Raw genomic sequence first — 22,985 nt, forward strand, 5'->3', positions numbered from 1 at the left:
ACCATGGGGGCTCCAGTGCAGCTCTGCAAGCTTTGAGAAAGTGCGGGTGCAGGACATCATGGGTTTTGACCCAAATGGTAAATATTTGAACACCTGCTTGGAAGAAAAATCTGTGAATAAAAAGTAAACTTCCTTGTGCCTGCTTCCCATCGGTGTGTGCTGCATGCGTGCACTGTCCGAGGGGAGTGCTGCCTCTGCTTACCTTTGTTTTTAGCCTGTAAGGCTTTGCATAAAGTCATTAAGACTGTGGACATATGAAGGGAGAGTTAGTCCTTCCATTATAACCATTACTACTCCCCAAGGGTTTCTTTTCACCCTAGAGCAGCCTGAAGGAATTATCACGTACACAGAAGCCAAGTATCCTCATGCTGTGTGAAGGAAAGCAAATATTCTTTTCTCTTGGCAAAGCTGATCAGGAAAAGTCTTCTGGCTTGAGATGGTTAAGGTGATTTTTAAGGTATTCTTTAGTGCTCACATGGCCTTTGGCACAATTTGTGCATGCAAAATGCACTATGACTGACAAGAAGGTCCTCAGACCTGTAAGAATTTTGCTTTAGTTATGTATTTATTTTGCAATTTAGAATTAGACTGCTGTAGGCAGAAAACAACTGGTTTGAACTTGATTATGTTTGAGGCTGAGGCAGGACTAGTGCCATCTTCTTTCCTTTAAAACCTGACAGGATTTTTAAGGAATTTGAGAGAAGAGATTGCATGTATGCGAACAGATGAAAAGATGGATAGTGGACAGGGTAACCTTTGATGTCAATGTACCTTTCCAAGTTCACAGAATTTTAAACCCCATTACCTAGGTAAATAACGACTTTGCAGTGTGATTGGCAACTTTGTGCCAGAGGCAATAAATCAGCATTAAAACCGTAAATTTATGAAAATGAAAGTTGAATCTTCACGCTATAGCTGGTTCTTTCAGTTCAGAGTTTATGTGATACAGGATTCTGGGAGCTTCAACTATCATGCTGTCGATACAAAGCATACTTCTTTTAAAAGAGGAAATTAGGAATGTGTAAGTTGTGTTTTCACTGTTTGGTGTTGTGTGCATGTTAGAAAGCCAAGAAGTTTGCATCTTCTTTTAATGATATAGTTACCATCTGCTGGTTTACCTACAAAAAGATCAAATTCTGGAACACTCTGTGCAAACTCTATAAAGTTAAATTGAACTTCCATTGCAAGCTGAAGTTGGAGCATAAGCTGCTCTTTCTGAGTAGAGCTCACAAAGCACGGTGTATGAGGCTGGTGGTATGTACTGATACGTATTATACCCTGTCTGTGGAACAGCTGCTTATCATGAGAGTAGAGACCAATCACCCATGCTGAAAATAGGTTTATTTACCCGGGGTCTATGCCTGGAAAGGCATTTTCAGCCTTCGTACCTATGTCTAGTGAACCCCATGTAGGCATTCCAAACAAACAGAAAACTTAAAGTGCTAAACTGTTTTGGTGGGAATTTCTTCTCTTAATGGGAGTTAGGAGGAGAACCAAAACAAATTAACTAAAAAGAAACCCGGGCTCCAAATGTTGTCCAGTTCTGATGAATTTTAGTTTGTTCTCTGGAGTTTGGCTCTTTCAGGAGTACAGTTCTTAACAAAACATTACAAAATGGTCTCTAAATAGCTGAGAGTCTTACTAGAATACAGATGTACAAACCTGTTATCTTCAAAAAGAAATTCAGTGTCTAACTGAGCAAAATGTAGTTATTCTTTTCAAATATTTCATTTTGACTTCAAAGTCAGCTCTGTGTAGCTCTGGTAAAATTTTAAGTAAAATATTTCTGAGAGACTATGTTCTGTAGTGAACATTAGATTTATGTCTTTACAGAAATGTTGCTCTCTGACAGCTGTGTGATTATCTGGTGTCACCACTGTGCCACATAATTAAATGGTCAACAGTTACCACATTTATAAATAGTATGTGACATTTGAGCTTTGAAAAGTAAATTCTTGCTGAATGCTTTTGGAAGAGTTCCATATACAGTACTTTTATGCATCATTCAGTGGAATATGCATCGAACGGCATGGCAACAGAGATTTAATATAATAAGCATTACCTATAAAACTGGGAATAAGATTAAACAGAAATCCCAAGGCATTTCATTGAAATGATTAAGGCTAAAACAATAGGCAACGTCACATATATTACAGTAGTTACTCAAGAGCATTACAGTCATGTAGACAGCAGAAACTGAAGCATATACTTTCTCTTCTCCCACTCTTGCTTATATTTTTCATGATCTCCAACAGTTCTCTTGATCAACATTAAAATTTTATGTAGGTTTTCTTTAGTGTATAATTTTTTTCTGATCACCTATGACCTAAGTAACAGGCAACTGGTGCAGTACAAACTTTAAAATATATCATTAGTGTATTGCAGTTTGGGTTATTATCAAATTATATTGTGAAAAATGGCATGTATGCCTTCTAATTAGCATTCCTCAGCTGTAGGGGTGTGTGCTAAAAGCTGGTGAAGGTTTGGGTCACATCTACCCCTGTTTGAAATGCCTTATTGACAACTGAAAATGGAACTCAGTTGTGGATGGCAGTTGCAGGAATTTGATCTAGAATGTATTTTTCTTTTTTTCTTTTTCTTTTTCTCCTCCACAACCCCCACCCCTTTTTTTATTTACTTATTTTTATTTTCCCCTCTTTTTCCTTTATTAGGTTAAGCTATTTAGCTTATTGAGGAGCTGAGACAGAGGTCAAGGACTATCTCATATCATTTGGAAGAGAACATAAATTATTGCAGAGGTTTTGAGGAACAGGAATACCGAGACAGCTATCTCTGACTAACGACCAGACGTACGATTTGCAGAGTGTTAAGAGATCTATATGACCAGTTTGGCCTGCTTTCTGTGGGAGAGTCAAGCTGAATTTGCCAGTTAAAACACCTTCGAATCTCACCATGGCCTTTCAATAATTACTTGTACTTCATCAGTACCACTGAGGGAAGAATAGCTTTTCTTAGCAATGCAGTTCTGCAGAACAGTAACAAGGAGACAGCAGGATTTGTGTTTTAATGTAACAGTACATGATAACTTGAAAAAACATCCCCACTAAGGGAGGATTTTTAATAATGTTTATAGAGTGTAGACCAAGAATGAACTAATATACACCGTGAATTATCGAGAAATGTGGTTGTTAAAAGCATACTATGCTTGTGGTTCATTAATCACTTGTACAAAGCTAATATGTACCAAGATACGGGATTGACAGCTTCTGTTGTAAGTGTAGGGAAATTAACCATATCATTGATGTGAGGAAGTGATCGCTGAAAGATAGGGACTCTGTCAGCATGCCAAGTGTTTTTTAAAAAGTATCTACACGTAGATTTCTATGAAGATGTTCAGAAAAAGGAAGAATATAGAACTTCTGTCAAAAACATTTTTAAAAAAGTACAAGTTCTTCATGGAGAATGATGTTCAGTAAGAAAGGGTCAGATTCAGTGGATTTTCTGATCTGAAAAAAGTGTGTCCTGGAACCTCTTTAAATGCCTATTTTACCATTTAGAGAAGGAAGAATGTCATATTTCACTTTGAAATGACATTTTAATTAACCTGTATTAAATGAGAAAAGCAAACTTACAGCACTGATTCAGTTTCCTGCAACTGAATTTTTTTCCCTTCAAGATTCTTAGTCCAAGACATCCTAGTTTTATGTTTTTTCATGTAGAGTTCAGATGTTGTACCATGGCCTGGAAAAAATTGTTTTAATCCCTGTACTAATGATACCATGACCAATAAAGCTTTAGAAACAATATCAGGTTGGAATATTCTTTAGTACACTATAAGAATTATGAGATTTAAAAAAAAAAAATATTTATATATAAATATCTTTATAAATATTTATTCTGGCTTGTAATGCTTATTTTATTTATTTATTTTAATCTATTAATTATTGTAGCATTTATGCTCCTCTGGAGATACTGAGCCAAGAGGTATTTACTTACAATGCAAACAAAAGAAAGGTTCTAATGAAGACCAAAGATCTCAGTAACGGCTACAGAGAAATTGTTTTTCTGTGAAGTTCTGTTACCTATGTAATTCACTCCTGGATGAGAACTTCACTATTTTAATTTAAGAAGTTTCTAAATCTAAATCAGGTATCTAGGGTGTATAGACTGAACCCATCTGCTTTACCAGAATTGACTTTTTCATATCTCCTATCTTAACTTACTTGTATCCAAGACATACGCAAAACTTCTCAGATAAACAGGTGCACTTTGTTACTATCCAATTAATTACTGTCAGATCTGTTGCATTAGAAACTTGGTCTCTGTCTCTTCTTTGGAATCTAAACCAGTTCCCTGATTCCTAGGATGCTTCCCCAGACATTTAAATCAAGACAAAATCATTTAAAAACAGAAGAAAAGAAAACAAAACCCAAGTCCTCCTGCAATGAAACCCAGCAGCTGGAGGTGGGTTTCCCTCAGGCTTACATAATGCTATAAAGAAGGTAGTGACTTTTCTTCTTACCCATCGCTGCTTTACTATAGTAGATTTCAAAATGGTTCTGAAGAATGTTGCTTATTTTTTTGTGTGGGGAAGAAAAGACAGTAGTTAAATAATTTATCTAAGGATGAGAAGGGGGAAAAAAAAGCTTCTTTTTGAAGCAGGTCACTGGCCTTGACCTTGCTTGGAACAAAGAGCTGGAAACAGTTTTCTTTTGAAACCTTTCCAGTGCCAAATGTAAAGTGAGCAGGTAATGAATTATAAGGGATGAAACTGATGCCTTATGAAAGATTTGCAGAGCTGTGTGTTGTGGTTTAACCTCAGCCAGCAACTAAGCACCATGCAGCCACTCACATGACATCATATCGTATGGAGTGTCCCTTTGGGTCAGCTGTCCTGGCTGTGACCCGTCCCGGCTTCTTGCACACCTCCTCCTTGGGAGAGCATGAGAAAGTGAAAAGTCCTTATCTTAAAGTAAGCACTACTTAGTGACAGCTCAAACATCAGTGTGTTATCAACATTATTCTCATACTAAATCCAAAACATAGCATTGTACCAGCTGCTAGGAAGAACATCAGCTTTATCCCAGCTGAAACCAGGACACTGAGAATTAGACATGATTACTTACTTTCCCAAGCCCTTCTTTTCTTATACCTTCATTATGAATAATAGAGAAGAAAAAGAAATAAGAAAAAAAAGAGGTTTGTCTGTCATTGTCATGCTGGTTGCTTTAGAAATATGAAGGGAAAGATGACAAATGACCTCAGAAATTTGTGATATTTTCTTTTGATGAAGGCATATCTATGGGCGTTTTTACTAATTTTTAGTATTAAAGCTGAGCTGGTGTATTTCCTAACCTTATGCCCCACCATCCTGGTCTCTAAGAAGAACTCAGGTCTCTTGCAGGCTCTTTCTTCAGATGCTCACTGGCTAGCTTGCTCTGTGCCTGGTTTTCTGCTGCACGCATCCTGGGGCTGGCCATTGGCAGCCAGTGTGGTTGGCAGGGGGCTGCGGTGGGGCTGCAAGCTGGACTACAGCTGCACAGGAGGGGCTCTGTAACGGGGCCTGGCGCCTGGGCTGTGCTCTTGAGATGCTCGGCTGTGTCAACACACGGCGCTCACCGCACTGCCGGTGTACCTGCTTTCTGCTGCCAGCAGTAATTAGTCATAGGATGGCAATAATTTTGGGTTTGTGTTCTTTTGGTATCTCTTAGGGTGCTCTCTGCAAATTATTTTCTAACTGTGACCGCCCTGCTTTACCCTTTCTTTCATTTTCTTTCTGGAAAGCTATGATGCTTTTTATCTTCCCCATTAAGGTAAAGGATGTGCAAGTAATACCCTTTACTACTTTGGTATCCCTCTTAGCAAAACACTCTGGTGGTTCTTTTATGTCATGGATTTCAGGGTGGCAGCCCTTGTTTCCAAAAATGTAGACACAACAGGACCATCTGTGTTTGCCATCTGCCATGACATTTCCTTCTAGGATCCTGGGGTTGGTTATGGGGCTTCCAGACATTCCTATTGCCTGTCCCCCTGGGTACACAGTAAGGAAGCAACAGGTTGTAGCTGTAACACAGATGCAGGTAAGCCTTAAACCCTTCAGCACATCCTGCTGCCACTGGAACACAGTCTGCCCGTGTCTGTTTGCACACCCACCAGCATCTCTCTAAGATGTGTCCGGCCTCTTACCTCCACGTTCCTTCCTATACAGCTTGCCTTTGCTGGTAACGCCAAAGTGCTGACCTGGCAAAGCAGCCAGGTATGGTGGCAAAGAACCTTCCCTATTACTAGCCAGCCATTTTATGCTTGGAAATGTTTTCAGTTTCAGAGTTTTTGAGAATGCCAGGGAGGGATTGTTTCTGTTCCTTCTCCGCACCCCACCCCCCACCCTTCTGCCTGCAGAATTGATTTATTTCTGAACATAGCAGTATTTATTGCTTACTTTCCTACTTCTCCTTTTAATCCTGCAACTGCCATTAGATAAAATAATGAACTGAGTTACTTATAAAGGCAATGTAAATATTTGTTCCCTGCTGTATTCCAATAAAATAATGTTGTCATAGATTATTGGCACTAAATTTATACATTTAAAAGTAAACAAAGTCATATACATGAAAATAGCTTTGATCATTTTTCATGAAGCATCTTATTCTTTTCTTTTATCATTGTTGGTATGAGATCTGAAATCTTAATGCTCATATTTTGATTTTCAGTGTCTCCCTATTTCATTTCTATTGCAAATGCTATCTATTGAGAAATTATAAACAGTTTTCTACATTCACAGCTCCCCTTTCCCTCTTCCCAGTCTGGCCCAATTCTGATAACATCGTTTACATGTTGTCATTAACAGTGGTCCACTGAGTGAATTATAATTCTCTAGTTTGGGTTCTGCATCTTAACATTTAGATAATGAAATGTAGTTGGGGAGGAAGAAGAGCATACAGCCTCCAAAAAAACTTGTTTCCAAATTTGTGGAAGCTATTTGCTAGTCTAAGAGAAAATAAAGAAAAGATGGATGCTCTTTAATTTCCAGTGTGCCGTTTATCTAAAAAGCAGATTTTCTATTTGATAGAAGTGTTTTGAGGCATTACTCCCAAGTGTCAACTAGACCCTATGTACATATAGAGTATAAAAAGAACTAGGACATTTTGCACCTATGTTAATGATATTTTCTACAAAAAAATCCCCATAACATATTTCAGCAAATGAATCCTGCCCTAATAGATGGCAGAGGTTTTTCGCAGCTATAGTGATCACACAAATTCCTAGCCTAGTTTCTTTAATATAGGGTGCATTTATTAAATAGGCTGTAATAGATCCCTCAGGATATTTCATAGACAATTTTTTTTTCTTTTTGAATGGATGGAGAAACAAGCTTAAAAACATGGCAAGAACTTGAACAGCTTGAATAATTAAAAAATAATTAAAAATGGGTGATCATAATCTCCTAAGTGCTCATACTTTTCCTCTCTGAAGAAAAAGAAAGTCCATACATTACAAACATGTAATTCCTTTCTTATTCTGAGATCCCTGAATAGATTTTTCTTATGATTTCACAGGTCTCCAGGACCTCACTCTTCACACTGCTTAACTTCCATGAGCCTCCAGCAACACACATACAATACACCAGTGCTATTTGAAAGTTGAAACCTCTGACATGTATCTTTCAATAGTTCATTTTCGGATTCTTTAGCACATCAAGCCAGTAAATATGGTGCAAAATCTAAAGCACAAAATGCAAGAAGTTTCGGCTTCCTCTCAGCATGTTGGGGTTTAGAATAATGCTTCATGCTATGTGTTGCAGCTCTAAACAGAAGATATTTACAGATATTTAAACTTGTCTACGTACGGTTGCATTTCTAAATAAATTTCAGGCGTTTAGAGTGCAGAGCCATTGACTTCTGTCAATGTGGTGCTAAATGGTCTCGTACTCTGATGGCTGAAGAGAAACCCTTAGCAGCCTAAATCTGTGCACCTCATTTTAAAAAATCTGGTCCAGATATGTTTATCTAGAAGAATGAGTTACAGTAATACATTTCAGATTCCCTGGCTCTTGTGGCTCCCCAGACTTAGCATTTATTCATACAAATTGCTCACTGTTGCAGATAAATCACAAAATGTAGCCAATGCAATAACTCTGCACCTGAGCGTTATTTAGTTCTGCTTTGCTAATGTTGGCAGTACTTTGCTTTTCCTCTATATGTTACAGCACCTGGGTATTTTGGCTTTGTCTGAATATGTTAGAGGGGTGAATGGGGAGAAAATCTACATGGTTTTGCCCAGGGTTTCTCATTACTACTAGCTTTCCTAATAGCTGCAATTCTTCAATTAGGTGGTCAGTTTAATTTTCCTGCCTGCTTAAAAGAAACACAAGGGAGACAATTACCAAATGAGATAATTTTTGACTGCACACTTAGGAGAGGATTGTCTTGTCAGAAGTGTTGTCTCTAGTGGTTCTCATCTGCTTTACAACAGGGGTAGTTAATTTCCCATAATGCTGTTTATGATGATGATGAGAAATACTGTGCCGTGCCTGTGTTGATTTTTCTCTTTTCGACTTGTTTGCATTTTCTCTTTTGGGATTTTTGTCTCCTTAAATGAGTACTTCCCCTTGTGGACATTAGAAGTAGGTATGTGTGTTGCCCACAATTTTCTTGTAGGTTAGTGTAGGCTGCACAAATGACTAAAATTTTAAAATGTAGTTATTAGGAAGTAATTTATTTATTTATTTATTTATTTTAACCACAGTATAAACTAAAAGTAAAAATGTTGGTGTTGGTTACTTAGCCAATTTTTTGTTTGCTTTTTGCTAGGAAGAGGTAACAGTATCCCATTTGCCCATATTAAGGATGGATATCTTGTCATTTCACTGCAGCCTTAGAAGTCCTGGGCGTTTATTCTAAGCCAGTCATTTGTAGTCAGTGTCATGAGAGAAGGTGATTCATCCCATCTGACGCTAAATATCTGAGGGGCTTATTATGTAAATGTGTTCTGGAGAGGAAGGTGGTTGATGATGTTCCTGCCCAGGCCAGAGCTCTACAGAGTCTTTTGTGCCAGTGCAATTGTTTTTTGAGGGCACGCACAACAAACAGGGTGTGGAAATTATCCAGGTTAAAAACCGGTAACTGGAAGTATTTTCTTCATCTGTATTTCCAGATTAATTTCAATCATTCATAGGACCATTTATAACATAGCAATAAGAATATTTAATTTCTTATTCAAGTTTAATAAATGGGGGTCATATTGACACAGAAGCAAGAAGTTGTTGAAGGCAGGGACACTTAAAAACTTTGTGTAATGAACTACCTACTGAAATACATGTGTGCTGGGAATGTCCTGTTTTATTAGGTGAGATGAATCCACAGTAGTTGTTTAACTGTGTGTTAAGCAGGATATCAGGAATATCATTATTACTGTAGTGTACATCTCTTGATGCTTGATATTGCTTTCTTAGACTATGAAGTATCTTGAAGTGAGCTTATTTATGTCAAACAATGGGGACAGTTAGAAATTTATATATATATCTTGCCAGATCCTTCCACTGAGGTCCTCAGTACTGTTTGCGCTATCAGTCTTTCCCAGTTTTAACATCTTAGTGAACCATGAGGGTTATATGTGTATGGATAAATATACTGCCTAATGAGATGGGCTGTTTCTTCATAATATGTAGTTATTCTCCAAATCCACACCAGGGATCCAGAAGCGTCCATGCAAAGCATAACTTTCTCTTGGGTCTTATGTAAACATGAAGAGAGGATGACTCATACGAACTTCACTTGAGTGTCTCAGAGTGGTGTTTCTAATTAAATAGGTTAGCTAAATGTTTAACTATCAGAGTTGTAATGGGGCAGAGGCAGTGTATTTTGGGAGGCATATTGAAAAGAAACCCAGCCTACTAGGGTGCATTAGAGATGTCATAGGGAAGTTAAATCTCATGCACTGCATGTTCAGTGTGCAGTTGTTCATCAGAGGATCCCTTATCATGCTGATGTACCACCCTGCTCCAATATGCTTTTATAGTGCATCTAAGGAATATCTTCATGACACAGGGTGCTTTGGTTTAGATACTGAAGTCGGAGAAATGCGACTACCACCCATCAGATACTGTTCCATGAAACAGCAGTGGAAGAGATGAAAAGAACTACACTGAAGCAATGCCAATAGCAATGAAAGCAATCAAAATGAGCTTTATAGTACATTTTTATGTAAGTTCTTTCTGGAATATGTTTCACATGTTTTATTTATTTTTATTATTATATTTCTTTTTATTTTTTTTTTTTTTAGGCTGTGGAAACCAACCTTGCATCAAAGGATAGTCACTGGGTCTATGTAAATGAGGTAAGAAAGTAAAAAAAAAACCAAACATAAGCTTGGTACACTTACTCATCACTGTCTTTTGTTTCATGTTTTGACACACCAAACCGAGCATACAGTCAGTATTTTTTGATTTTTGAATGGTACAAGATGCAAACTGTGGGTGTTGCTTGCCTGTCTCAGTTGAATTGACACAGGTTGAACACCAAAGGTCAAAATAAAGCTTTCAGTATACCTCATAGCAGCTGGGAGACTCTTTTTACCTTCAGGTTGACCATACTTCATTAGCCATTTAGGAAGCAGAGAATATCTCAAAACAAAACTCAAATACAGGCATCTATATATGCCAGTATCTCACCCTTCACTGCTATAAAAGCCTGCACTCAGAGAGTGGGAGAGGAAAGAACGCTGAGGCTAGCTGCAGGCTTAGCTCATTCGAGTATGCATTTACATGATACACAGGTTTTCTCTAGTGCAGAACTGTGTTGGTGTTTTGGCCAAGATCCAGGATGGGTTGATTTAAAATGTGATATTTCCTCTCTACAGCAAATGGTATCCTGTTCTGCTACTATGATTGTTTATTTTAACTTAGTAACAGGATGCCCTAATGGTAATCGGTGCAGAGTCGTACTTAAAAAGCAATGGAAAGCTTGAAATATTGTACCATGTATGATAATATAGAAATCACTGACTGTTCAGTGATGAGCACCAATTGTGATGAGCGCTATTTTATTTATTTCTGATTTTAATAATGATTCACTAAAATATAGTAAAATAGCTAAGTTAAAAATAATGGGCTTCACTGTTTTGTTTATATATTATAAATGCATAGCCTCTAATTTAAAAACCAATTCCTTTTTAATTTCTCATTCCTTATTTTGCACCTAGCTAATAATTTTGCATAGGCTACTTTTAATAGTACCTATAAATTGTGTTGTGTTGCATTAGAAAGGTTCTGTAATTAAATAGGGGTTAGGGAAAGAGAGTGAAATCTCTGCTTACAAAGGCTTTATAAATTCCTTCTAGTCCTTGTTACGTTTAAATACCTCCTGATTTGTCAGCTGCAGTAATGACCCACTACAAAATATCAGTAAGATGCCCAGAGAGTCAGTGTTTATATTCACATAAAGATAACACAGTACATGTTTCCCTAAGCATTTATAGAGAGGGAGTGTTTGTGAATTTGTTATTGCTGCCGTTATTGTTCAGATGTTAAAACTCACTTCATGAAGCCTGAATCTGTAACATCACAAATAAAAATCTTCAGCTCTCATCCATAAATATGTGCATGTGTACCCAAACTCATCACACAGGGTGTCCATTTTGCTTTTATTTTGGGAACTTTTATTTTTTCTCTGTTGTGCCTAGAGACTGGGAAGGAAAGCTATGATAGCAAAATGTAAATCTAAAGTATCACTTTTTAGTGAAAAATATTAGTGCACATACTTATAAATATCTCAAAATGCATTTAAATTCAACCAGAGAATTACAGAAACTTTTTGAATTCATGAAACTTTGGAGAACTGTTTGTAGGGAAAAAAAGAGGAGGAAATACCTTGATTATCCTTTATTTAACAGAAAAGTATTGGTCTTGGTGTGCTTAAAGCTACAGTGAAAAGGAGATCTGTTAAGCATCCACGTGGATGTATCTGTAGAAAGATGGAGGTTCCTTAGGCTTCTTACGTAATAGTGTGCATACGCCTGTGCTAGCAGGAGGACAGGCTGATCATGCTTTCCATATACATGTTTCCAGTGGGTACTTGATGGAAAATATGTTATTCCTTGGCTGGATATTGATTGGTGCAGTGATTTGCAGAATGGAATTAACGTTTAATTCCCAACAGTCAGATCAGCTCTTTCTGATGTAATTCCACATGAGTAACAAGCCGGATGTAGTCCATTCTGCAAATGGACCAAATACTTAGCCAGTCCTTTTTTTCTCCTAGGCAGATAGAAGATCCTACACTTTTCTGTTTACCCTGTGGTCGGTGCAACCTAATGATCCCACTGCAAGCAAAGAGAGGTATAGGGCTAATAAGAAGAGAACACGGTGACAATTATTTCCATTGAGTTTCCTTGTAGGAAGAACATAAGGTTGTAAAAAGGCTCTTTTAGGCCTTTCTCACTTCAGGAAAACATTTAATGGCCTGGCACAGGTTAGACTACTGAGGTCTACTGATCTTGAGCATCTTCTCGCAGTCTGCCCTGTCTGCCACCTCTTGTCGAGCCAATGAGGATCTGAGCCTTGGCCTTATCTTGCTGTAGTAAGAATGACTATATAGCATGGGATTATTTCAGTAAAAGATTTTATTATTGTCTTACTGCAGTTTAATCTACTTTACTCTCTCTGTATTGACAATACAATAAACATCTGTGGTTCGTTCCCCCCCGCCCCGTCCTTTTGTCCCATATAGCAGGATAGGAGTTAAGTTTTTGAGTTTGAATATATTTTATCACTTTAAGGTTGTTAGGCAAGCAACACCACCAAGCTTGTGATGAGTTAACTTAAAATATGGCTGGTAAGCTTATTACACAGCAAATGTGGAGTATAAGTGTTGGTCTCAAGTTACAGAGCTGTTCTGTCAAGATCCTGCATTTGCTCGGTTCCAATAACCCAAGTCTCTGTGCTAAGGCATCTGTTCAGTTTGAATGCCATTGGTGCAAAAGGATTCAGTCATCTTTAGAAAAAGGCTAGTGAATTGGGAGTTGGGTTGGTTCATTGATGGGGTTGAAAGGCTGGAATCTTACATGGCAACTCTTTCAGGATAAGAGAAGACACAGGGATGGGTCTTTGCAGGTAATATCATGCCGTCATATATCGTCTTCAAAGCCAAGGCCATAAAAACCTGTTTTAAAAATAGATATTTGTAAGTATGTCTACTTTTCTCATTTCAGACGTTTTATGTTTCCAACTTGCAGAGCTGTCGAAAGTAGTGGAGATTTGAGGGAAAAGAAGAAATGTGTTTCTAACCACTCTCCCCCTTTGAGATTTATATTTAATCATCTTCACTTCCATTTATCTAGAAATACTAAATCATTCCTTGCATTCATTTAGGTAGTGATTCTACCTGAATTCTGGGTTAAACGTGCCAAATAGCTTTTTAAAAGCAAGAATATTTGTGATTTCTGTACAAATCCTTGCAAAAGCAAACAACTCTTTGGAACAATGACTAATCCACGCTTAGCTTTGTCTCCAGAATAGTCCAAAACATTGTATTGAGATTTACTATGTTCGAGTTGACAATGACTAGATCTTTTGACCCTAAAGATCTGTTACAATCTATCTGGTTTTCTGCTTGTACCTTTGCTGTTTATGCCTTTTAAGTGTTGATGAAGTGACCTACCAGCTTTGATAGATTGGTGCTATTTCCTCTTGCAACATAACTGGCACCCCCTCTTTTTTTGGGTGTTTATCGCTTGTATTTTTCCTGGTTTTCTTATTTTTATTTTTCTCTTATATTTCTTTCTCTTTGGTGCCTGACATCAAGCATCTCTGTCACTACCTCCTGACATTTTTCATTCTCCCCTTCTCTTTTTCTGCCTTTTCAGAGGAAATGCTGTGCATTGCCCAAGGCATACGTCTGTGGGAGAGGCACAAGAGCACTAGTTGAAACTGAATTTGTATGTGGTTGTACTAGGAGTAATGCTCTAGGAGTCGGTGTCTGGTTTTTTCATTAGCAGCAGCCATATGTCTGGGGATATAAATAGCACTAGAAACCGTGTTTCCTTTTTTGTGGGACATTTCACAGTTTTGAAAATTTCTCCATTCCAAGGTGAGAGAAAAGATAAAGAAATATTTCTCCAAAACTGGAATTTGGACTGAAAAAATATATTCCAATTAAACACAGTATTTTGTTCCCTCATATCAATATATTTAATTCCAATTCCAAGTTTCTAAGCTTTCATTATTTTTACATGTAAATTAGTAAAGTACACAAAACAATCTACTACACACAACTACTCTTCATGTAATGGAATGGGCACTGAATCTGACTGATAAATGAGTTGTTTAACCATTATTGCATCCTTACTCTAATTCCTTTTCCAGCAAACTTTCATCACTATTCAGAAGCTTAATTGAAAGTTGTAAGACATGGTAGGACAAAGCACAAGGCTACTGGTTGAGATAGGAAATAATTTTTCACTAAGGACAGGACAATGTAGTGTTGCATGTCCAAACCATACGTGCTTGCTTTGAAGCTAGAGGAGAGGTGAGGATCAAACTTGTTCAATAGCTGTGTGGAAATACACAAAAGACATACACTGAGGAAGACTTTTTTTGAAAGTGTATTTTTGAAAGAAATATCCCAAAGACAAGAAATTGAAATAGTGGAGGATTTTCATTTCCCTGGCAGTTGGAAGTGTAATGCTGGGGCACAGACAAGGCTTCACAATTTCCTGTGGTTGACAATGTTATCCCTACATGTTTAAAAAGTTAAGGCAGCTGTCAGTTCAGGTTTTGTTATGGCTAAGGAAGAATGGGCTAAGAAAGTCAGATGATAATTGGTGTGAAAGTGATCGTGAGATGGCATGCACTGTTTGAGGAAGAGGAAGAAGTGAGAAAAGGAGAATAGGGATAATGGATGTCAATGAAAAGCTTTCCCAACTTCACAAGTTTTGGCAGCTAGCAGTGCTTTTGGAAAGATGATATGCTGAGTTAAGGATGGCAAAAGAACAGTGGAGTTTGCTGAAGGTGAAGGCCTAATAAGGTATCGTTATGGTCCAAATTGGTTATCTTCACAGATCTTGAAATCAGAGAGGAATGCTAAAGAAAAAGTGGTGCAAAAAAGGCCTAAGGAGGAGTGTAAAGGTTGTAATGAACTAAATTATTATAAAATGAGGCTGAGGTGCAAATTGACTTATACCAGGGGTCATAAAAAGCAACTAGAAATGTTTAGATATAGCAGAAGATAAAGGAAAATGTAAGGTAATTTCTTAATGGAAAAATGAGGTTTTAATATTTTCACTGACTTACTGGATGCTGGCTTTATAGAAACTATTAATCATAACCACACTGTTAAAAACATATTGCAGTAGTTCCAGTTTATTTAATTAAATCTGAGGCACTCTGCCTGATCTTTCAACGTGGAGAAGTGCCATGTACTTCAGGTGTGGCTACAAAATGAGGTATAGCTGGTAAGCGTCTGCAGGAGCAACTTAGGATCCTTGTGGATAATAAACAGAATATCAGTCAGTACTGTTGCGATCTTGCAAAACAAGCAAATCAGATATATTACTGGGAAAATCCTCTGTAATATAAAGGAGCAATTATTTTGCTCTTCTTGACATCAGCTTGGCCTTGTTGGAACAGTATCTCAAATTTTGAGCAAGGCACTTTAAAACAAAGCAAGAGAATGCAGAACAATTTTGAAAATCCATAGAGCACATAGTATAATGAAAGCTCAACAAAATATGGCCCATGAGGAGGGGCTCAAAGCGTTACGTTTGTCTCCTATGAAACTCAGATGATAGAGCAAGGGTATAGCAATAAAACAAATATAATTAAAAGAAGAATATGATCACGTGTTCACTCTGGAAAGATAAAGGAAATGCAATTTAATCTTCTGCAGTAAAAAATTAGATTGAGTATTGGGAAGTGGTTTATGATCTAAATATGATAATGAATAGAAACAGCTTTCTTGGTTCCTTTCTTCCATCTCGTCATCTCTGTCGTCATACCTGGTTCTGCTATTGTTTTTCATTTTTCTTTATTATGTTTTCCAACATCCTACTCACATTATATGTCTGCTAAATATTTCCAGATCTCAGTTTGGGAAGAGAAATACAATGGTATTATGAACACCCCTGTGTATTGTCTGATCTGCACCTTCTGTTCTAGGACTTTCCACATACCATTTTTCAATATGAGTATGGCAGTGACAGTTCATGCAAATATTCACTGCATATACTTCTATCAAATCATTTATTCAGTACTTCTGGTGGCAAACATGAAATTTATGGGAACTGTGACTCACATTTGATTTCCAATCAGTGTGGAATTCCACCCTTCTCTGTCTACTGCTGAACAAGCTAGAGCAATTGCGTTTGATGAGATTCTGTCAGCCAAATCACTGGGGTAGCCCCAGTGATTTGAATTAGCCAGGGATGAACCTGGCATCCTATTTCATGATTATCAGTCATTTGAAATGGAGGAGTATATTACAATTGTATATAGTTTTGATGGAAAGATGCCTAGGAATGAATTACTGGCATTTTCAGTGCTTTAAAAATAGAATTCATTATGAGGTGTAAAGAAAGTCTGAAAACTAAAGGTTAGAGCTTCTACTTGACTACAGTTTTCATTTGTTGCTTTTCCACTGAATTGATTCTCATTGGTTCAGATTAACCCTCATCAGATCAGATACAAAGGGGTATTTGTTATTAACACAAAATAACTTCTTACTACCCTGATTCATTAGTCTTAGAATTACCACATTCTGTATGATATGGAATGCTGAAATTCAAACAGTTTTCACTTCTAAATTCTCAAACTGGAACTGTGGAAATAATGAGGAGAACTAGTGGAAATGTCATTACTTTAGTTCCTCACTGTCTAAATAATCAGGTACTCTGTAGGAAAGAAATGTACTGGGGAGCGAGGGGAATCCTCACAGGTCAAGTACCAACCAATATGGGTATTTGTCATGTCCCAACACTGAAAGGGAGTTCTTTCTAATTAAAAAAAAAAAAAACAACAAAAAAAACAACAAAACAAAACACTGTTATTTTGCAAATTAACAGTGTCATGCATTCTTCCATTACATTTTTCTGTGAACTACTGTAAAGTTTCCAGAATTAAGCTTTGTAAAACAGGGAGGAATCATACTCTTAACGGTCCTGGTAGATGCACTAGCACAGTTCCCAGTGTGTGTGTTCATGGGGACTGTATTTCTGTATTGCACAATTCAACATATAGTCTAATTCTATGCAGAGCATTTTGACTCTAAGGTTGAATAGGGGCTCATTTCTTTATCACTAAGAAAAGCTTGTGTTGTTACTTGTCCCGTTTAAAAACAAACAAACTCCAAACAATGCTGCAACACTGCAGGGTGGATAGCAGAAAGGTAAATTGTATTCATAATGGCTCTTGTAAAATGAAGGATGCTTTTTTATTAATAGAATGTAGTAAGCCAGCCAATCTTTTTGTACTAATCTGAGCTTTAATAACTAGGGCTTTTAAAAAAACATCAATAGCTTTATTTTGCTTCATATGTACAGTGCTAACCATAAATACATTTTAAAAAGTCAGGGGCTAGTTTGTTATTGGTGAAAAGCTGTTTTGAATAAAAATCCCAAATAGCATGAAGCTAAAGAAATAGAGTATTATACAGATTCCAAAACCATAGGAAAGCAAATTATTCAGTAGTTAGAAGACAGCTGAAATTCTTGTAAGCTTTAATTGAAAAATAAAACTAAACTCTAATTAACATCCAGAAAAAGATGCTTTTGAATGTTTTCTTTTCAGTCCACAGAAAAGATCTGGTTTGGAAAAGCTGGAGACAGTGAGCACAGAGGAAGTACCATAGCAATTGCACCTGTAAAGTATTTGGTTAAATTCCTCCCAACTATGCTGATACTTGTCAGTAGTAGTGGTCGTAGTTGAGAGGAGAAGGGAGAAGTGAATTAGGAAGAAAAAATCTAGTAATAAAAAGATTTGGAAATACAGCATGGGTGCATGTTTCATCAGTGGCGAGAAGCACTAGACAGGAAGTTTGAGTGCTAAGGGCCTTGGGGAACTCTGAGCCATGCTGAAATGATGTTATCCACATCACCTGAAGCTGAGTCAAAAGTTTTAGACAGCAGTTGACCTTTTTCTTCCTTTTTGGACAGATGATGCTTTCAAAATGATGCAGGTGATGCTCCCAACATATGAATTTCTATATCTTCAGCTGATTAATAAAACTTTCCCAGACTGAACGTAGGTGATCAGTCAGATCAAAGTGCAGGAAAAAATTATTGATGCTTTTTGCTTTCCCCTTTCAGACTGTTCACTCAAAACACATTTCTGCTAATCCTTTTCCTGACTCTATCTCAGTTCTTTTATTTCTGCTCTTTTCGTAGGTCCCTCCTCCCCACAATTTCACTGTCTGTAAGAGGCAGTTTATTATATGAGGGACAAGAAAGTGTTCCATCACCTCTGTTCTGGTGTGACGTGTTTCTTTACTTTCCATTTCTATCCTGCAGCTCCATTGCTTCTGCCAATAGTTGTTTAAGAAAACAACTAAAAAAAAACTTTCATCACATCAGGCCTGGCCAGTATCCCTGTAGTTACTCATCCTCTTGATCTGAGAATCAAATGGCTTCTCAGCTATCATCTGGGCACTTCTTATTTTCCTCTATCAAATATTTTTCAAAGGTTGAGAAAAATGAGCAGAAAATAGAATAGTAATTATCAGATAAAGTCTATCTCAGCAATCTGCTTTTTCTCCGAGGGCAGCATGTAGGAAGGTGTTAGATAATGCATGATGAGCAGTGTTTTCTAGCACAGGGCTTGTAGAGTAATCTTTGGGAAACTTAATGACTTTGGAAGAAAGATCCTTTATGGATGCAATGTTTGTCCTTTACATTTATTTGGAAAATCTTTGTCTTTTCCCTAGAAACTCCTATATTATATACATTTTGGGTGATCAACCATCAGACCCATGAGCCTCTGCAACTTGTTACTGTTTCATTTTTACTTGAAAAGAACCAAGACTGTCTGGAAGACTGAAATTCTGCTCAGCCTTTCTCTACATATGGAAGTGCCAAAAGATTTATTTTATTTTATTTTATTTTTAAAGCATCAGTCTGTGTTATGATGCTTGTGTTCACTTTGGTAACAAGTTAATAAACTTTTTACACTTCCCTGTGCCTTATTTTTTCTTGAAAAAAAGCAGACTTTTAAAGATAGTTTACAAATGCAAGTAGGGCAAGCATCCTAAGATCTTTCCAAATTATGCTATTATACAAAATGCAAAGACTAAAAAAATTGAATAGAAATGCAAGGAACACACTGTGGAAAATTTCTTAAGATATAGCAAGTGACATATTTCAATGCAAAAATTAACAATTTATAGTTACAATTTATTCCAGTTTTATTCTCAGTACTTTATATTTACCGCTTGCCCAAAGAAATGTTGTTTCTCTCCTTTTGGCTGCTATCTTTGATGCTGAAGAATTTTTATTTATTTTTTATGTTCACAAAAATGTTTGATTTTCTTATATATGCTTGAGAGGTGTCCATATACATGAAACGGTACTGCATGTGTACCTGCATCCTGCTTGAAGAAATTTGTAGGGTTCAGAATTGACCTAATTATAATGATGTTGAATTACACAGAAACAGCCTTACTCAGGTAGAAGTAAGGTTAGATGAGCTTTTATGAGTTCTTTTATCAGTGAAACCAACTTTAAAATTGGTGAAGATTTTTTTTTTTTTGTCTAGCTTTTTATAGCTATCATTTTGTGAGGTGTTTTTTAGGTTTGCTTCCCCCCCCCCCCCCGAGATAATTACTTTTTAGTATGGAATAATACTTTGTTAAATTACAGGATCTTTTACTGTATGACACTTCTATTATCTGAGAAAGATTTCTGGACACCCAGTGTACCTAGAAATAGAGCTAATTCAATTAAATTATAAATACATATCTGTAGAGATTTTTAGGAGTATTGGGTAAAAGAAAGAGAAGTGAGGTAGTGTTGAGTGTGTGGGAGGACTATAAGGATGGGAGTTGGACAGGTGGTCACGAAGGCTTGTATAGAATGTCTTCTGTGTTATGACAAATGGATTGTACCCTTGCCTTAAAAGATTAACACACGTGTGTGTGTGTGTGTGTTTGTGTGTGTGTCTATTCACGTGGGATGCAGAGAAGCCAGCATTGAATAAATCTGTCTACAGGGTAAGCTGTTGCTAACACTTTAAAAACCAGCTAACTGAAGGATGTTTTCTGGATTTTCAACAAGTGAACAAGTGTCCCTTTGCAGATGTACGTAGTGCATTGAGGGATATTAGAATAACCCAACAAAATGTATCGAACCACATTAATCTGTAGCTTGTCTCCATGAGCATCTTTGTCCTCATTGCTGTTCTGTTTAATCCTCCAGTTTTCTCCAGGATGTGCTTTCTGGAAATCTGTTCTGGTTCTTTAAATTATTAATGTCATTAAAATTTATACTTTTCTGTCATTACCTCTAGGAAAATAGAGATTGTAATGTGAAGCATAATTGCCTCATTTTGCAATTTGTGTTATGATAGTTGAGCAGAACTAGAGCAGATTTAAATATTCCCCTGAGCAATATAGCTAGGTATTACAAACTAACTGGAGTTCTTTGTGTACAGATAAATAGATGAATGAATTCCCCAAATGACCAATATTTGTGTGCAAATAAATAGAGAAATGAATGCCACAAATTCTTGAAGAGTCAACTTTACCATTAATATGCCACATCAACAGAAAATACAGTGCTTAAAGGAATACCCTCTCAGTCTTGAGTTAGGTGAACTACTGCTAGCCTGGGTGAATAGTCCATCTTACACTTGTGCCTGCCTACTAAAATATTTAAGGGGTCCCTGAAATATTTGAAATAGGGAAATTCTCTCTGTTAGTAAAGGAAAAATGCAGGATAAGAGCACTTAGATAAGAGAACATCTTTCATGCCTGGGTAAAGGGCTCTCATTCAAGAAATTCGGTATTTACAGGTCTGAGTGCAAAGTGCTGTTAAAATTGCTAAGCAGTAGAGAGTTAGGCTCTTTAACCTCCCTTAAAGTGTATCCCTCAAACAAGCAGAAGCCACCATCTATGTTAAGTCAAGATTTACCCCATGTTGCAGTAGCAACATCATGGGATGACAAAAGCCAAAAAGTGGGCGTGTGAAATGGAATTTTGCAAGGAGTGCTTACCTGGCCACACCAGCTGATAGGCTCTACTTAAGAGTACAGCATTCATGTGTGGCATGAATGATAATTACTGTGTACTCTCTTGTGCTGTGCAATAATCCAAGAACAAGACTGGAAATTTGGGATACATTTGTTTGAAAGAAAACCACCTCTAGCACCAAATTAAATTATTTACTTCATTATCAGTTTCACAGTGTAAAGAAAATTTTCATGTAATGTACAGGAAAGAAAATATGTTACTTTTAAACAAATAGCTCGACGAATTGCTTTTAATTGTAAGATCAGTGTGAAATGCTTTTTTCCCTGTGATTCCAAGGCTTAGAACTATTTTTTGGATGTATGCTGTTATTTTGGTGGGTGTAAAAGTAAGATCCAACTTCCCGTATACTTGTTTTTCCTTTTTTGGCTTGTTGTTGTGGTGGGGTTTTTTGGTTGGTTTTTTTTTTTTTTTTTTTCTTTTGTTCCTCCCCATATTTATCACAGTCAGAATGCGGATGACCTTTCTGCATGTGACATTTAAGGTTTCACATGCTGCTAAGCCAGGACCGTAAGCTTTCTGGAAATGAATCTGCAGGGCCTGCCTGTGCCAGACAAGAGGAATGGATGCGGTCCTCTGGCCAGGGAAGCTGTAACCGGGCTTCTCCAGGGTGGGATGGTGCTGACCTTGAATCCTTTGCAGTTCAGGTGCTCAGCCACGCTTCCCTGCTCCTGGCCCAGCCTGAGGTGCCCTGTGGTGCTGCCTGTGGCAGTTCTGCCCTGTGACCTGACATGGAAAGGCCCATAGTTACCTTCAGCTTTTAGAGCACCAGCTCAAAAATGCAGAAATAGACCTTTTGTTCCCAGCTCTTCCAACAACAACTCTTTTTTCTATGCTTTTACATTTCTAAAAAGGAACCCAATTTCTAAAACGAATGGATCATTTGCTGGCAGGAATGTCCATCAGCTGAAAAAAACAGAGGTGCTTTGTTCCCTTTGGCATCACATACATAACTGAGGCATTGAAGGATTTAGCTACTGTCAGCTCTCCAGACAGAAAAGGGTGGCACTTTCAGAGTCAGATTTAGCCCAATTTCCCTCCAGAGGCTCATGTTTTTCTTCTTTGGATGTACAGTAACTAGGCTCTATGTTCAGGTCTCACTGGTGCCTATAACTAAGTGGGAAGCACCTGGGTTGATGCATCTAACATAATTGATCTCCTCTGTTACCTTACCTCTGGAAATCCCATGGAGGAAGCAGGTCTGCTACATACAGGCTTACATCTCAGGTCAAGCATTTTGACATAGGTTATAAGATGTCTTTGAAAGGCTGTGCATCACCTGGGGAGGACAGAAAATGTGCGTGATGTGAGGTGAACTGAAGGCTTTGATGATTTGTGATATTTCCCCCCACTCCACCCCGTTTCCAGCCACTCAGTCTCAGTTTGTCCACCAAGGGGTACAGCTTAGGGGTTTATGAGTTAAAGCTATCCCATAAAACTGTCTATCCCTCAGACTACAGCTTAGAAATGCTGCCTGGCTTTAACATCCCTCAGCCTCACAGAAGAGAAATCCAAGGCAGCTGTCTGGAGGGATCTGTAGAGCTTGTGGGTCTCTTTTGGTGTCTCCCTGCAAGGCTACAGATGCTGCCCAGCATTTTCTATTAAGCCTCAAAACCTTTGGCTTCTATTATTTTCTGATATTCTGTTTTTATGCCACACCAGTTGGTCTGTCATTAATGCAATAAATTTCACCTTCTGTAAAGTTAAAAATTCATGTTCCTAAAAAATGATGGGAGATCGGCAAAGAAGGACTATATTGAGCCAAAGCTACAGTACTAGTCAACCGTAACAAGTAATTAT

General features: G+C 37.5%; 1 protein-coding gene across 1 annotated transcript in view; it reads left to right on the plus strand.

Annotated features, from left to right (window-relative positions):
• GRID1 (glutamate ionotropic receptor delta type subunit 1) overlaps window positions 1–22,985 on the plus strand; it is a 541,426-nt gene that overhangs the window by 403,651 nt on the left and 114,790 nt on the right. Inside the window, exon 5 of the mRNA XM_005236732.3 lies at window positions 10,243–10,296. Coding sequence (XP_005236789.2) covers window positions 10,243–10,296 — 54 coding nt within the window. The remainder of the gene's footprint in view (window positions 1–10,242; window positions 10,297–22,985) is intronic.

The sequence above is a fragment of the Falco peregrinus genome, chromosome 1 (genome assembly GCF_023634155.1).
Source record: "Falco peregrinus isolate bFalPer1 chromosome 1, bFalPer1.pri, whole genome shotgun sequence".
NCBI lineage: Eukaryota > Metazoa > Chordata > Aves > Falconiformes > Falconidae > Falco > Falco peregrinus.